Consider the following 17,188-nt stretch of genomic DNA (forward strand, 5'->3'; position numbering starts at 1 on the left):
CTTTGCACATTGCCATACTGGTCTAACTGTTGTAGATCCGGTTGCTGGCGTTGGAAGCTCTTCCTATACTCTGTTTCCCCGAAATTCTCAGGATGGTCTTCCTCAGGGTCCTCTTCAACGACCAGTTCGTACTCTGAGTTCCTCCTTACAGAGTCGTATGTGGCGTTGGGGTCGTATGTGGAGTTGGGGTCGTATGTGGAGTTGGGGTCGTATGTGGAGTTGGGGTCGTATGTGGTGTAAGGGTCGTATGTGGTGTTAGGATCGTATGTGGTGTTAGGGTCGTATGTGGTGTTAGGGTTGTATGTGGTGTTAGGGTCGTATGTGGTGTTGGGGTCGTATGTGGTGTTGGGGTCGTATGTGGACGGGTCGTATGTGGCGTTGGGATCGTATGTGGCGTTGGGGTCGTATGTGGTGTCGTACGACGCGACTGGGTCGTACGCATTAGGGTTGTACAAGTTATGCGTGTATGCAGAAGGGTCGTAGGTAGTGCTGGTGTAATCGTTGGGGTCGTATGCCGCAGTGAGGTCGTAATTGTTGTTGGGCTGGTACGCGTAGGTTGTAGAGTCCCCGTAACGGCTGTAAAAATAGATAACATTAATAATGAAAACAGTGATAATAATGACAATAATGATGATAATAATTAACATTAATAATTAACATCAATAATTGATAATAATCAACAGCAATAATATGATTATGACAATTATAATGATGATAATTTGTTATATTTCGTTTAGTATTGACTATTGTAATTGTTTATTCAGTACAACGAGATCGGCACGTAATAGATGTAATCATTCTTTTGTTTACGATGCAAATATATTTTCACCAAAGATAATTGTTAGTCATTCCATGGTGTTTATCATGAAAAAATATATTGTTCTCCATTTAAAAAAATAAAAGAACAATTGAATAACTGTATACAATTTGAGAGAAAAAATAATAGTCACTGCTTAAAAATTACATTTTTTGTATGAATCGAGTGTACAGAAAGAACGTTTTTGCAATGGGTGACTATAATATATTTCATCATTCAAACTTTCAGGAATGTTGCCAAATATATACACATTGTTGATGTGCCGATGTAAGATAAGTAATTAAATTCACATTAACGTAAATAATTGTCTGCATTTGTTTATATTAATTAGTAGGAGAGAAAATTTCATGGAAGAAAAGAGACGACATTGGGAAAGAACCGAATTATTTGTTGATACTGATACTGTGGTGGCCTGGAGGCAAATTAAACCATATTAATTAATAATTGATAATTATATAATATAATTTGCATATTTGGCATATAATTTGGCATATAATTTGCAATATAATATAATTATATAATATAATTTACATATTTGGCATATAATTTGGCATATAATTTGCAATACAAAACATTGATCATTAATCAAACTTTGCATCGTACTTTAGATATGATGTATTTTGTATCGTACTTTAGATATTGATATAAATCTATATCATTATTATTATTATAATAATAATGATATAGATTTATATCAATTCGTTACAATCATATGACCTATAAATGAGGCCTTAAAATATAGTTTTTATTTCTTTTATTTACGTATTAATTTGTTGTTTTTTCTGTAGAAATATCAGTCCTGGCAAAAAAAAAAAAAATGTCTGAGTTGAGCATGGTTATTCATATTGTATTTTGTGGTCCTAGTCGTGGCTGCACACTAGGCTAACATGCTACTTGCTTTCGCTACTTTGAGTAGAAACGATTTGGGTGACAATACAATATATTCTAGACATCCGTAAGAACATCTCAACAGGTTTGTGTCTAACATTCGTATTTTAGGTTCAACTTTTTTTAGTTCGTCCTTCAGCTTCTCAGACGCGAGAGTAATTTGACATTTGGAAAAATAAAATAAAAGTTTATTTGCATTTATTTATTTATTTGTCTACTTATCGATATCTCTTTATATATTATTTATTATCTATTTATCTATTTATTCATTTATGTATTTATTCATTTTATCATTTATTCAGATATTAATTTTACTTATTGATTTGTCTATTTACATATCTAAATATTGATTTTTTATTCATATATATATTTATTCACTTGCTTATCTTTAAATCTATTTATTTATCTATATTTATCTATACGTCTACATATTTATCTATATATTTATCTATTTATTTATCTACCTAATTTCGTCTATTTGTTCATTTATGTATTTATATATTAATTTTATTATTTAGATATTAATCTATTTATTAATTTATCTATTTACATATGTAAATGTTATCTTTTTATTCATTTACATATTTATTCATTTACTTGTTTATCTTTAAATCTATCTATTAATCTATATCTATTTATACGTCTAGACATTCATCTACATATCTATCTATTATTTATCTAAATTTCGTCTATCACACGACGCCAAGATCAGTCGCCTTCTTCTTCTTTCTTTGAACACAAGATTTGACCCAACGTTGATCAATGTCCACCATCTATCACAGTGATCACAGAAGCCCCAACCTCTATTGTGGTCCTTGATCATGACATGTGGGACCAATTGCGGACCAATTGGTCCATTATTAGGCGTCTGGAAGTGAATGTGGGCCAAGGGTGTTTACTAGTCTAAAGGAAGAGTCGGATGTGTTCGTGTCTGTGATTGATATGTGATCGATGAGGATCGATGAAGAACTCTATGGAGGGTAAACAAGGTCAGGTTGGGTCGAAAGGTTCTCAGTCACCCTGTAGAGAGAGAGAGAGAGAGTGTGTGTGTGTGTGTGTGTGTGTGTGTGTGTGTGTGTGTGCGTGTGTGCGTGTGCGAGTGCGTGTGTGTGTGTGCGTGTGTGCGTGTGCGTGTGCGTGTGCGCGTGCGTGTATGTGCGTGTGTGTGTGTGTGTGTGTGTGTGTGTGTGTGTGTGTGCGTGCGCGCGCGCGTATGTCTGTCTCTCTTTGTCTCTGTCTCTACCTGTCTGTCTCTATCTCTGTCCCTCTGTGGCTCTGTCTCTTTCTGTCTCACTCTGTCTCTCTCTGTCTCTGTCTGCATGCCTGTGTCTGTCTGTCTGTCGGTCTGTCTGTGTCTATCTGTGTCTGTCTGTCTCTGGAGCGTCTGAAGACTTGAAACCAGAGTCAGGTGGTTCGAATCCCGCCTGAACATCCACCACGAAACTGCATTACATGCATATCCCTCAACCCCCAAAACCCAACAGTGGCAGTCATACCTAGCCACCCCGCAGAGCGCCCCAAAACCAACATCTATGACGTCACGGGTAACGTGATTTCCGCTGTCGTGACGAAGTGTCATAGACGTGACGCGAGGCAGTGACGTGATATGAGTCCACTTATTATGTGGCGAAATCTATGGTCACGCACAAGATAGCTTCTTTGAAATTGTAGTGAATCCCCCTTTCCCCCCTCCCTTTCTCCCTCCCTCCATCCTTCCCTCCCTACACTCTATTCCTCTCTCACTATATCCCCCTTCCTACTCCTCTACTAACCTTCATTTTTTTTTTTAGAACTTCGTGATAACAACTTCAAAAGCTTGTATAACCTCTTTGTATGTTTGTATGCGTGTTTGTATGCGTGTGTGCGTATGTGTATGCATGCATGTGTATGTGTATGCGTATACGCGCGTATGTGTCATCATGCGCGTATATGTATATGTCATTTGGGCAAAATTTAGTGCCACATTTGTAAATAATAATCACGAAGAACCCACAGTCGGAAATAAAAGGAAACTTAGAAGAAAGTGTGACGTCTATATTTCGGCTAATAGCTATAGCTTGAAGAGGGCTATAGCTATCTGCCGAAATATAGAAGTTATACTTTCTTCTAAGTTTCCTTTTTATTACTACTCTGGATTCTTCGCGATTAATATGTATATGTGTATACGCGCGTATGTTTGTGTGTATGCACACACAAACGTATATACGCAGGGGCGCCCACACACATACACTTTTACACCACCGAATATATCACACGCTTTATGCAAGTCCACGAAAGCCGGCAACGGAGTCACACATTACCAATAAACCATTTCGAGACGTGAGTATGCACCAGTGTTTACGCGATGCAGAGATCATTTGTCCTCGGGATTTATAATTACTCTGCACGGCAACTGGGCGTAGACACGAAGACGAGCCTAGACGAGCGTTTCACAACCTGGGATGATGGGCAGCTATGATAGGGAGTGATGGGACGCAATGGATATATATACTTTTATTTATCCTTTTAGTATTTGTAATAACATAAGTCAGGGTATGCTGCACTACCCAGACCTGACAACTACAAGAGGTGCTGCTATTGTTGGAAAAAGTTGGGAAATGGTACACTAATGAAAAGTGATATGACATCCAAATGGATAAAATATATGAATGAGGAGTGTATTTAATCCAGACATTTGACCTGAAATAGTTTGGTTCTGGATTTGTTGCCCTCACGTGTGGCTGGAACAAACGCCTGGGGAGAAATTACGTTTTAAAAAAAGAAAGAAAAATGCTGATAACAAAACAGATCTTTAATCACTGTGAGGGACTTCGTCCCATGACAAATACGGAAATTATTTTAAGACAGAATATATATATATATATATATATATAGTGTGTGTGTGTTTGTGTGTGTGTGTGTGTGTGTGTGTGTGTGTGTGTGTGTGTGTGTGTGTGTGTGTGTGTGTGTGTGTGTGTGTGTGTGTGCACGCATGCGCGTGCCTGTACGTATACGGTTAGATACAAACTTCCTTGTTGCACAGCTAAAAAAAACAACTACTAAATATTATATAATTGATTTGATAGTAACTCGGCAAAAGATAATATAGCTCTACTTTAACATGGAGAGTATGTATACATAGATAGAATAATAATAAAATCTCAATCACGGACAGTCAAATATGCAAACAAGTGTACAAACATACAAGTACACAAACGCATAAGTAGACACAGATAGACAAATACAGACAGACAGATAGACAACCAACCAAACGTACAAACAGACAGACATATACAGACAAACAGACAGACAACCAATCAAACGAATAGACAGACAAATACAAACCAACCAACCAACCAAACGAACAAACAGACAGACAACCAAACAAGCAACCAAACACAAACAAACAAACACAAACAGGAAAGCCGAGTTCTCTTCCCTGTCAGGGAGGAAACTTCGTAACAAGAGATCCGAGTTCTATTCCTGACTAGAATGAAACTCAGATTAAGACTCAAGTCTCCTCCAACGAAACTAGTCAAGAATGAATCTCGGATTAAGACTCAAATCTTTTCTCTGGCGAAACTAGTCAAGAATGAAACTCGGATTAAGTCTTTCCTGTAACGAAACTAGCCAAGAATAAAACTGAATTAAGACTCAAATCTTTCCTCTAGCGAAACTAGTCAAGAATGAAACTCGAGTTAAGACTCAAGTCTTTTCCCCTAACCAAACTAGTCAAGAATGAAACTCGGATTAAGACTCAAGTCTTTTCTCTAGCGAAACTAGTCAAGAATGAAACTCGGATTAAATATTTCCTGTAACGAAACTAGTCAAGAATGAAACTCGGATTAAGACCCAAGGCTTTCCTCTAGTCAAGAATAAAACTCGAATTAAGAATTTCCTCCAGCGAAACTAGTCAAGAATGAAACTCGGATTAAGACTCAAGTCCTTCCGCTTCCACTTTCCCAGCTTGAATGTCTCAACAGTAGTCAATAAGCTCATTCGGCTGCAGTCACCATCTGAGAACCACCTGCCAGGGCCAGCTGCACTGCGACTGTCGCCAAGGTCCGCCTGTTCGTACGCTTAACCGCGGCCCAAAACCACCACCTTTGCCCCTTGTGCTCGGGTAGCTTGGGCAAGTGGAGGTCACTGGTGGCCGTTGGGGGATCGAACTTTTTTTTTTTTTTTTTTTTTTTTTTTTACCTTCGTGGGAGGGGTAGCTGTACTTAGGACAAAATAAATGTGTCATTTGATGCTAGATGTATGTGTTTTTTCTTGTTCGTTTATTTATTTACTTGTTTTTCATTTATTTGATTGCTTGTTTATTAATTTATCTTGTATTATTTTATTTGACTTTCTTTAGTCTTGTTTGGTTTATATTTTATCTTTATTTGTCTTTCGTTTTGTTTTTGTTTTGCTGTTTTATTCCATTTAATTTAATCTAATCTAATTCTATTTTATTTTATTTTATTTTCATGTAAATTCGTGTAATTTCATGCAATTTCATGCAATTTTATGCAATTTCATATAATCTTATATGATTTTATATATCTTTCTATCGTGTCATTTTACTGTACTTCACTTCATTTCATTTTTGTCTAAACGACCGGGTAATCGTTATATCAGGGTAACATACTGATTGCACATTTCCCTGCGTCCATGAGGGAGTAATTGGGTTAAGGGCAAGATCAAGGACAATGTCACCTAAAGAATAAAAGTACTTCACAAAAACATAAGAATGAAGGAGACTGCAAGAGAACATAAGGCCTACACTTGTCAGTTCCATGTTCATCGCCACCTGTCATCCCCATCCATAAAGTTGTCTAGCCTTTTCTTAAAACAACTGATAGTTTCAGCGCTCACTAATTGGTTACTAAATCTATTCCATTCGTTAACGACCCTATTAGTAAACCAGTTCTTGCCTGTTTACTTCTTAAATCTAAATTTGTCCAATTTAAATCCATTACTGCGAATCCTGCCCTGTTGTCTTAATATAATGACCTTATCTGCGTCCCTCTTGTTAAAACCCTTGGTCCACTTAAACACCTCTATTAGATCACACCGCATCTGAGTCTTTCCTGAGAATGTGAATCAAGGTACCTAAGCTTGGCCTCTTAAAGTAAATTTCTGAACCTATGTACCATTTTGATAATTCTTCTCTGAGAAGATTAATTCTATAGGACGGAGACCAAAACTGTACCTCATAGTCGAGGATGGGTCTATCTAACGCCAGATAGTTCCTAATTTATGATTCGATTTTTCTCAAACAAAACGCAAATTATCATTTACAATTTCATAAATGAAAAAATATGAATAAACAAAAAATGAATAGATGAATAAATTAGTATGAGTGACCTCGAATGACCTTGAAAGGAGAAAATAAGGTCACACACACACACACACACACACACACACACACACACACACACACACACACACACACACACACACACACACACACACACACACACACACACACACACACACACACACACACACACACACACACACACACACACACACACACACACACACACACACACACACACACACACAAGCACAAGCACAAAGATCACGTGCACTAATAAAGCCACAATACTACAAAGGCTAAAAATAGGTAGATCTTTGATATGATCATGACAGGAAATTGGATATAATTCCATATACCTCGATGGATCGATCCAGTATTAATAAAAGGATTACAAAGGAGGACCATATCGACAGGAGACCATTTGGTCCATAACTATTGCCGGGAGGAAGCTTCTCTCATTCATGGCACTACGCGTAATTATTCTTGCATCGTAACGCTACTGTGACGCTGCCGTTACGCGACGTGACGCGACGTGACACATGACAACGTGACGAAGTTATCATGACGTGACGTGACGCCTAAGTGATGCTGCCATGACGATACGCTACGTTATCATGACGTGACTTGACGTGATTTGACGTGACGCTGCCATGACGCAATGTGACGGTGACATAACTGTTGTAACGCGACATGGCGGTGACGCAACGCTGTCAAATGACGTGACGTGACGCGATGTGACGTGACGTGACGCTGTCATATAACGTGGGACTCCCTTGATATGACATGACGCTGCCATGATATGACGTGACGCGACGTGACGCTACTGTGACGCTGCCGTGACACTGCCTCGTGATGACTAGCGTTGTAAGAGGAGGCACCTTTGTCCTTTATCAAAACGTGACGCTGGTGTCACCGTCACGTGCGTGATGACCGTGCGCACGTGACACCAACGTGTTGCTCTTAGAGAGAGGGGGTAGAGAGAAACGGATAGAGAGAAAGGGGTAAAAAGAGAGGGACAGACAGAGAGAGAGGGACAGACAGAGAGGGACAAACAGAGAGAGAGGGAGAGACAGAGAGAGGGACAGACAGACACAGAGAGAGAGGGACAGACACAGAGAGAGAGAGGGACAGAGAGAGAGAGAGAGAGAGAGAGAGAGAGAGAGAGAGAGAGAGAGAGAGAGAGAGAGAGAGAGAGGAGAGAGAGAGAGAGAGAGGGACAGACAGAGAGAGAGAGGGGGGCAGACAGAGAGAGAGAGAGAGGGACAGACAGAGAGAGAGAGAGGGACAGAGAGAGAGAGAGAGAGGGACAGACAGAGAGAGAGAGAGAGAGAGGGACAGACAGAGAGAGAGAGAGAGAGAGGGACAGACAGAGAGAGAGAGAGAGAGAGGGACAGACAGAGAGAGAGAGAGAGCGAGAGGGACACAGAGAGAGAGCGAGAGGGACACAGAGAGAGAGCGAGAGGGACACAGAGAGAGAGCGAGAGGGACACAGAGAGAGAGCGAGAGGGACACAGAGAGAGAGCGAGAGGGACACAGAGAGACAGAGAGAGGGACAGACAGAGAGAGGGACAGACAGAGAGAGGGACAGACAGAGAGAGGGACAGACAGAGAGAGGGACAGACAGAGAGAGGGACAGACAGAGAGAGGGACAGACAGAGAGAGAGAGAGGGACAGACAGAGAGAGAGAGAGAGGGACAGACAGAGAGAGAGAGAGTCAGACAGAGAGAGAGAGAGAGTCAGACAGAGAGAGAGAGAGAGTCAGACAGAGAGAGAGAGAGAGTCAGACAGAGAGAGAGAGAGAGAGACAGACAGAGAGAGAGACAGACAGACAGACAGAGGGAGAGACAGACAGACAGACAGAGAGACAGACACAGAGAGAGACAGAGAGAGACAGACAGAGAGAGAGTGAGAGACAGAGAGAGAGGGAGAGACAGACAGAGAGAGAGGGAGAGACAGACAGAGAGAGAGGGAGAGACAGACAGAGAGAGAGGGAGAGACAGACAGAGAGAGAGGGAGAGACAGACAGAGAGAGAGGGAGAGACAGACAGAGAGAGAGGGACAGGCAAAGAGAGAGAGGGACAGGCAGAGAAAGAGAGAGAGGGACAGGCAGAGAAAGAGAGAGAGGGACAGGCAGAGAGAGAGAGAGAGAGAGAGATAGGGGGACAGAGGGACAGAGACAGGGACAGAGAGAGAGAGAGGGAGGGACAGACAGAGAGAGAAAGACACAGGTGGACACAGGTGGACACTGAGAATGAAAGAGAGGGGTAGAGAGAGCGCGGGGAAGGTTTGAGTGAGAGGGAGGGGAACGAAAGGGAGAGAGAGAACAAAAGAAGAAAGGAAGAAAGTGAACGAAAGAAAGAGCGAGAGAGAAAAACTTTGAGAGAAAGGTAGAGAGAGAGAAAACAAAAGAAAGAGAGAGAGAGAACGAAAGAAGAATATAGAGAGAGAACGAAATTTAGAAAAAAGATAGAGAAAGAAAATAGAGAGAAATAAATAGAGAGAGAGACAGTGAGAAAGGTAAATAGATAGAGAGAGCGAGCGAGAGAGAGAGAAAGAGAGAGAGAAATAGAGAGAGAAATAGAGAGGAGAGAGACAGAGGGAGAAATAGAGAGATAAATAGATAGAGAGAGAGAGAGAGAGAGAAGTATAGATAGAGAGAGAGAGAGAGAGAGAGAGAGAGAGAGATAGAAAGATAGAGAGAGAGAAAGATAGAAAGAGACAGATAGAGAGAGAGAAAGATAAGAGAGAAAGATAGAGAGAGAGAAAGATAGAGAGAGAGAAAGATAGAGAAAGAGAAAGATAAAGAGAGAGAAAGATAAAGAGAAAGAAAGATAGAGAGAGAAAGATAGAGAGAGAAAGAGAAAGAGAGAAAAAGAGAGAGAAAGATAGAGAGAGAAAGAGAAAGAGAGAAAAAGAGAGAGAAAGATAGAGAGAAAAAGATAAAGAGAGAGAAAGATAGAGAGAAAGAAAGATAGAGAGAGAAAGATAGATAGAGAGTGAGAGAAAGATAGAGAGAAATATATAGAGAGAGTGAGAGATAGATAGACAGAAAGATAGGGGGATAGATAGAGAGATAGAGATAGATAGAGAGAGAGAGAGAGAAAGACAAAGACAGAGAGAGCACAGACACACATATTTGAGTGAAGAGGGAGGAAAGGAAGAGAGGGATAAAGAGGGGAAGGAAGGGAGGCGCGCACACGCGCACTCCTACACTTGAATATTTGAAACCTAACCTAAATACCTTGTTCACAAGGTTAGCAAAGCGTTTCAGCGCGTCCTGAAACGATTCTGAAGTGCGTAGGGTGCAACTCTACCCTCCCCCTCTTTCCCCTCCTCCCCCTCTTCCCCCTCCCTTTCCCCTCACCCTCCCCCTCCCCCTCCCCTTCCCCTTCCCCTCCCTTATGAGACAATCGATACTCGTCTACAAGTGGCTGACATGAAGTGTTGACAACATGAGACGCTGAGCTTCTCCTGATGGGTGCATTTCACCTTTGCCCTATGTGCTAGATGTACTTGTTTATACTAATTAATTATGTATATGCAGAGGAAGATTTGGTGTTTTGGGGTCCGCCATTTTGGTGCCAAATGCCAAGGTCATACTGTGTGGCTTTCTATGGTATTGCTTGTTACTATAGCAAAGGGTCATATAAACACGACTTTTTATTCATTATTTTCCCATTATGTTAATCTTAATGACCTTGTAATGACCTTGACCTCTAAATGACCTTGTAATTTTACGACAGCTATTTCATGTTCACTTGTTTTCTTACATAAACATACACATACACACACACACACACACACACACACACACACACACACACACACACACACACACACACACATACACATATACACATACAGGTACACATACACATACACACAATCTAATACTATTGCTTAATATAAAGACTTGTTTCCAGGTTCTATATGTTAGTGTATTTCTTTATTTATTTATCTATACATGTCTATCCATTTATCTGTATATCTATCTATTAATTCATTTAATTAGATATTTATTTGCCGATTCATTTATTTATCAATATGTTTATTTCTCCATATTAACTAATTTAGTTTAAATGCTTACATGTTTGCTGCTTTATATATATATATATATATATATATATATATGTATATATATATAATATATATATATATATATATATAATATCACTGGATTCATCTACTCTTCTGACTGTGCATACTGTATTTACATTTATTCACTTGTTTATCTGTTCATTTATCCATGTATATACTTATATCTTTATGTATTCATCAGTTTATTCAGTATATTCTATACATTAATGTAGTTACCGGTTTCTGTAGCCAATTTCTGTAGCCAATTAATCCCTTTAGGCAAACAAACAAACAATTGTTAACTTTATCAAACCAGTGACCAGCTATTGATTATTACAAGGTAAAGCATATCAGCACCGTGATATTGTCCATAAGGATAGACACGCTGGTAAAATGCAGTCCATGAAAGCAACAATAATAGCAACAACAACAACAGTAACAAGAACGAGAGCGATAATAACAACAATAACAAAAACGTCAACATCAACATCAACAACAAATAGAAGCGCTGGTAAGCGGCAGACCAAAACAACCACAATAACATTATTGATTGTTTTGTTTACATCTGGTCCAGCGTTCATCGCTCGTTCGACGAGTCTGTTGGACGAGTCTGTTGGACGAGTCTGTTCGACGAGTCTGTTCGACGAGTCTGTTCGACGAGTCTGTTCGACGAGTCTGTTCGACGAGTCTGTTGGACGAGTCTGTTCGACGAGTCTGTTGGACGAGTCTGTTGGACGAGTCTGTTGGACGAGTCTGTTGGACGAGTCTGTTGGACGAGTCTGTTGGACGAGTCTGTTGGACGAGTCTGTTGGACGAGTCAGTTGGACGAGTCTGTTGGACGAGTCTGTTGGACGAGTCTGTTGGACGAGTCTGTTGGACGAGTCTGTTGGACGAGTCTGTTGGACGAGTCTGTTGGACGAGTCTGTTGGACGAGTCTGTTGGACGAGTCTGTTGGACGAGTCTGTTGGACGAGTCTGTTGGACGAGTCTGTTGGACGAGTCTGTTGGACGAGTCTGTTGGACGAGTCTGTTGGACGAGTCTGTTGGACGAGTCTGTTGGACGAGTCTGTTGGACGAGTCTGTTCGACGTGTCTGTTCGACGAGTCTGTTCGACGAGTCTGTTCGACGAGTCTGTTCGACGTGTCTGTTCGACGAGTCTGTTCGACGAGTCTGTTCGACGAGTCTGTTCGACGTGTCTGTTCGACGAGTCTGTTCGACGTGTCTGTTCGACGAGTCTGTTCGACGAGTCTGTTCGACGAGTCTGTTCGACGAGTCTGTTCGACGAGTCTGTTCGACGAGTCTGTTCGACGAGTCTGTTCGACGAGTCTGTTCGACGTGTCTGTTCGACGTGTCTGTTCGACCGTTGCTCATGTACCCTTGACCTACATAGGGTTTGGCTGCGTATGACGAATGTCCCCTAATGAACAAGAGTTTTCATGCTTATTTATTTATTTTTTTTACCCAGCGGCCATGACAACCTGTCTTTATCGCTTCTACTTGTGTCTCCTGTATCCACTATTTACCCATCTATTTATTTGTTTTTTATTTATTTGTTTGTTATTTATGCCTTTATTCATTTATTTGTTTTTGTTTTTATTTATTTATTTATTTATTTATTTATTTATTTATTTATTTATTCATTATTTATTTAATTTCATTTTATTTTATTTTATCTTTTATTTTACTTTATTTTATTTCATATATTTATTTATCTATTTATCTATCTATTTATTTATCTATTTATCTATTTATCTATTTATTCATTTATCTATTTATTTATTTCATTATTTCATTTATTTATTTAATTATTTATGTTATCTATTTACTTATTTATCTATCTATTTATATATTTATTTATTTACTTATTCATTTATTCTTATTATTTATTTATTTTATTCCTTCATTCTATTTATTATTTTTTCTTATTATTTTTCTTTTTATTTATTTTATTTTTATTATTATTATTATTTATTTATTTATTTATTTATTTGCTTAGTCTTCCTCTGGACAATCTTTCTTTACTTTTGACCACAATCTCTTACAAAACTCAGTCCCCTTTTCCTAATTGCTCCTCTTTTCTAACCTGATCCTCACTATATACCCCTTCCCCTTCCCTTCCCTTCCCTTCCCTTACCATTTTCCCTTCCCTTCCTTCCCCCTTTCCTTCCTTTACCCTTTTCCCTTCTCTTCCCCCATTCCATTATATCCCGTGCCCTTCCTTCCTATAACCTCCCCTCTTCCCCTCTCTCCTCTCCCCTCTCTCCTCTCCCCTCTCTCCTCTCCCCTCTCTCCCTTTGTGCCCGATCGTGCCTTACGTTCCTCTTGTCCTGCTAGACCAAAACCTATTTAATACAATTATAATATTTCTTTTTAACTATGATAGCAAATCTCCCCTCGCTCCAATTAACTTGATTGGTAGTTTTATTTACTTAAGTAAGTTACAATTAGGAGCACGATTTACTTGGTTTAGTAAATGGTACCCTAATTTAGGCTCAAATGACCTGTGAATTAGTGTTATCGCCTCAGTGAAATTTCTGGGTCTTTTAGTTAAATAATAGAAATGAATAGAGAAGTAAATAGATAAAGAAATTGATCAAAATTAATGATATAGTAAACAAACCAGTAAAACAAAAATAAATGAAATTAATTGATAAAAGTGACTGGATATGAATAGGTAAATAGGTAAACTAAAACCAAAGTTCTTGTTTGCTGCACTTAAACTGATCTTACCATGTTAACCTCGGCTTTTGTGACCGTACTCTTTTTTTTTTTTTTTTTTTTTTTCTTTTGCGGATGGGTGGGAGAGCATTTTATTTTATTATTATCATTATTATTATTATTATTATTATTATCATTATTATTATTATTATTATTATTATTATCATTATTATTATTATCATTATTATTATTATTATTATTATTATTATTTATATATATATATATATATATATATATTTTTTTTTTTTTTTACACGGGGTGAAGGTCATTTTGGCAGTCAACCTCGTTAGGAACACAAAGGTTTCCTGCCTGTATGCTTTATCATCTATGTCAATAAACACAAAACTTTGTCCGTCCGTCTGGGACCCCTGTATTTCAGTCTACATTTGCTCTACATAGACACTTTATACCTTTTAGGAATCAGGATGTTCCCGGGAATAAAAAATCTGAAATGGCCGGGTACCAATAAATGCTTTATCACAATTGTTCTATTTAGTTTTGGGCCAATTGTCCAAATATCTGTCCGCAGGATCAAGCCTAAAAGTCTGCATGATGTGCGTTTTCTATGCCATTTACAAGTATCTATAACTGATTGTATATATCATAGTAGAGGCAGGAAAGGACCATTTTCCTCGCCATACTAATGCTCCATCACTGTTCTCTACCCCCATATACCCATTGGAACCCTTAGTGTAATAAAATTTTAACTAACAACTACTTAAAACCCTTATACGCATTGATCCACACATGCATTCCTGTAGACTTGTTGAATGGGGAGTCTTGTCTGCGTTGTGTGGTGGGCGTAAGAGTGTTATCGTCCTGGATGGTCCTCGGGGCCTTGGTAATCAATAATGGTGTAAATAATAAGCACTCCACGGGGCATCACGCAAGTTGGTTCGTCGTGTGGTGATAGCGATCAAGGCAGCCTGATCATACGTGGTAGATTTTTTTCTTCTTCTTCTTTTACAGTACCTTTTATTATCACATGTTTTGTTGCAAACACGTACACAAACGTGCACACACACACACACACACACACACACACACACACACACACACACACACACACACACACACACACACACACGAGACTCGGTGGCGCGGTTGGTAGAATCCTAGACTGTTAGTAGGGCGGTGCTGGCGGTACCTGGTTCGAATCCTGCCCAGGGCTGAAATTACTTCAGTATCGCTGCGCTTCTAGTCGTTACTCCAACTCTCGTGGGCTGGGAGTTGTGTGTGTGTGTGTGTGTGTGTGTGTGTGTGTGTGTGTGTGTGTGTGTGTGTGTGTGTGTGTGTGTGTGTGTGTGTGTGTGTGTGTGTGTGTGTGCGTGTAAGGTCATAGCATTACCCATAGATCGGTCATACGAGCTCTGAGCTCTCTTCCGAGAGGGAAATAGCTGTCAATCACGAGTCCAGCACGTAATCCAAAGACCAAGGTGAATACACACATACATACAAGTGCGTACGCGTTTCGTACTCCACATCAGTGATCAAACTCTTCACTATGTAAACATAACACTTCCTGTACAATGAAATATCTTAGTCCATCTTTAAAGGCCCTTCATGTACATAAAATGTACACTTGTACAATGTGGCACAAATCCTGAGGAAATAGTACTATTCTAGTGTACAGTTCATTCCAACTCTGAGTACTACATGTACTGACGTCATTTGAGGAGTTACAGGAAATGTATTATATACTTAGGTCGTATGTTTACGATGTGCCATTTACGACATCGCAAATTGAGGAGCACCGTAACTATTTGACACTGGTCGTAACCTTACGACTCAAAGAAAATTGCTTTCTAAAGTTTCGAACAAGACGCTGGGCAACTGTAGTACTTACAAGTGAATCTAAGTATACTCCAACCTGTAGAATTGTTTTTATATCTTGAGTAGAAACAGGGCTTGTGTACTTTGTATGAAAACGAATAAACATTCATATGTCTTCATATTCACTAACACTCGTACTAAAAGGGTCATCACACTCGTACTATTTATCCTCCAACCTCATTAATCAGCTGTAACACCCACCTCCATAACTTGTTCCGCCGTAAAATCACTATGACAAACTAATTCGCTTTCTCAACAAAAATACCTAGAATGCCATTTAATCTGCTGGATGAAGATTATTTTCTTTCAACATATCAGATTCCCTCCCGAAAACTGCAAATCTGCTCCAGAAGTCGAAGGAAAAATAGCCCAGTGTGATAACGCCTTAATTTGCATGCAAATCTCTGACTATCATTCAACGAATACAGTGCTTCAAAGTGGCAGCAACATTCAATGAATATTGTATGTGAGAAAAGCTTGATCAACGCGATAGACGGGTTGACTGGACTTCTTCCACTGATTTCTTCCTGAAGCCTTTTCCCTTGACAATGGGGATCTTGTTTCAGCTGAATAAAATTGTTTGTTAGCCTGAACAAAATTCTCCAAGATATGTAATACGTAAAAGTAGCAACCACGTTCAATGAATATTGTTTGTGGGAAAAGCTTGATCTTAGATATATACGGGTTGGCTACATTTTCCTTTCACTGATTTATTCCTGTGACTTTGTACCTTAATAAATCGATTAAAATCGTCTGGCGTTGGCCTGAACGAAATTCTCCAAGAAACGTAGTACCTGAAAGCAGCAACAAAATTCAATGAATATTGTTTGCGGGAAAAGCTTAATCACACAGATAGACGGATTGGCTACACTTTCACAGATTCATTCCTGTGACTTTGTACCCTGATAAATCGATTAAAATTGGCGTTAGCCTGAACGAAATTCTCCAAGATATGTAATACGTGAAAGTAGTAACAACGTTCAATGAATATTGTTTGTGGGAAAAGCTTGATCCTAGATATATACGGGTTGGCTACATTTTCCTTTCACTGATTTATTCCTGTGACTTTGTACCCTGATAAATCGAATGAAATCGTCTGGCGTTGGCTGAACAAAATTATTTAAGAAATGTAATACGTAAAAGCAGCAACAAAATTCAAATGAATATTGTTTGTGGGAAAAGCTTAATCACACAGATAGACGGATTGGCTACATTTTCACTGATTCATTCCTGTGACTTTGTACCCTGATAACTCGATTAAAATCGTCTAGTGTTGGCGTGAGCGAAATTATCTAAGAAATGTAATAAGTAAAAGCAGCAACCAAATTCAATGAATATTGTTTGTGGGAAAAGCTTAATCACACAGATAGACGGTTTGGCTACACTTTCACAGATTCATTCCTGTGACTTTGTACCCTGATAACTCGATTAAAATCGTCTGGTGTTGGCGTGAGCGAAATGATCTAAGTGGCCATATTTGGTCTTTTGTTTGAGTAAGAGTTAACAAGGAACATTCCATACGAGGACTTATGGACATAAAAAATGGAGTCCTGGAAATTGAATACCGTC

At 39.2% G+C, this 17,188-nt stretch overlaps 1 protein-coding gene across 1 annotated transcript in view; it reads right to left on the bottom strand.

Moving 5' to 3' along the window:
- LOC143041388 (uncharacterized) overlaps nucleotides 1-17,188 on the bottom strand; it is a 129,982-nt gene that overhangs the window by 7,501 nt on the left and 105,293 nt on the right. The window contains exon 2 of the mRNA XM_076213212.1: nucleotides 1-576. Within this exon, the coding sequence (XP_076069327.1) occupies nucleotides 1-576 (576 nt within the window). The remainder of the gene's footprint in view (nucleotides 577-17,188) is intronic.

Source organism: Oratosquilla oratoria, chromosome 31 (genome assembly GCF_046742065.1).
Source record: "Oratosquilla oratoria isolate Oo_2021 chromosome 31, ASM4674206v1, whole genome shotgun sequence".
Classification (NCBI taxonomy): domain Eukaryota; kingdom Metazoa; phylum Arthropoda; class Malacostraca; order Stomatopoda; family Squillidae; genus Oratosquilla; species Oratosquilla oratoria.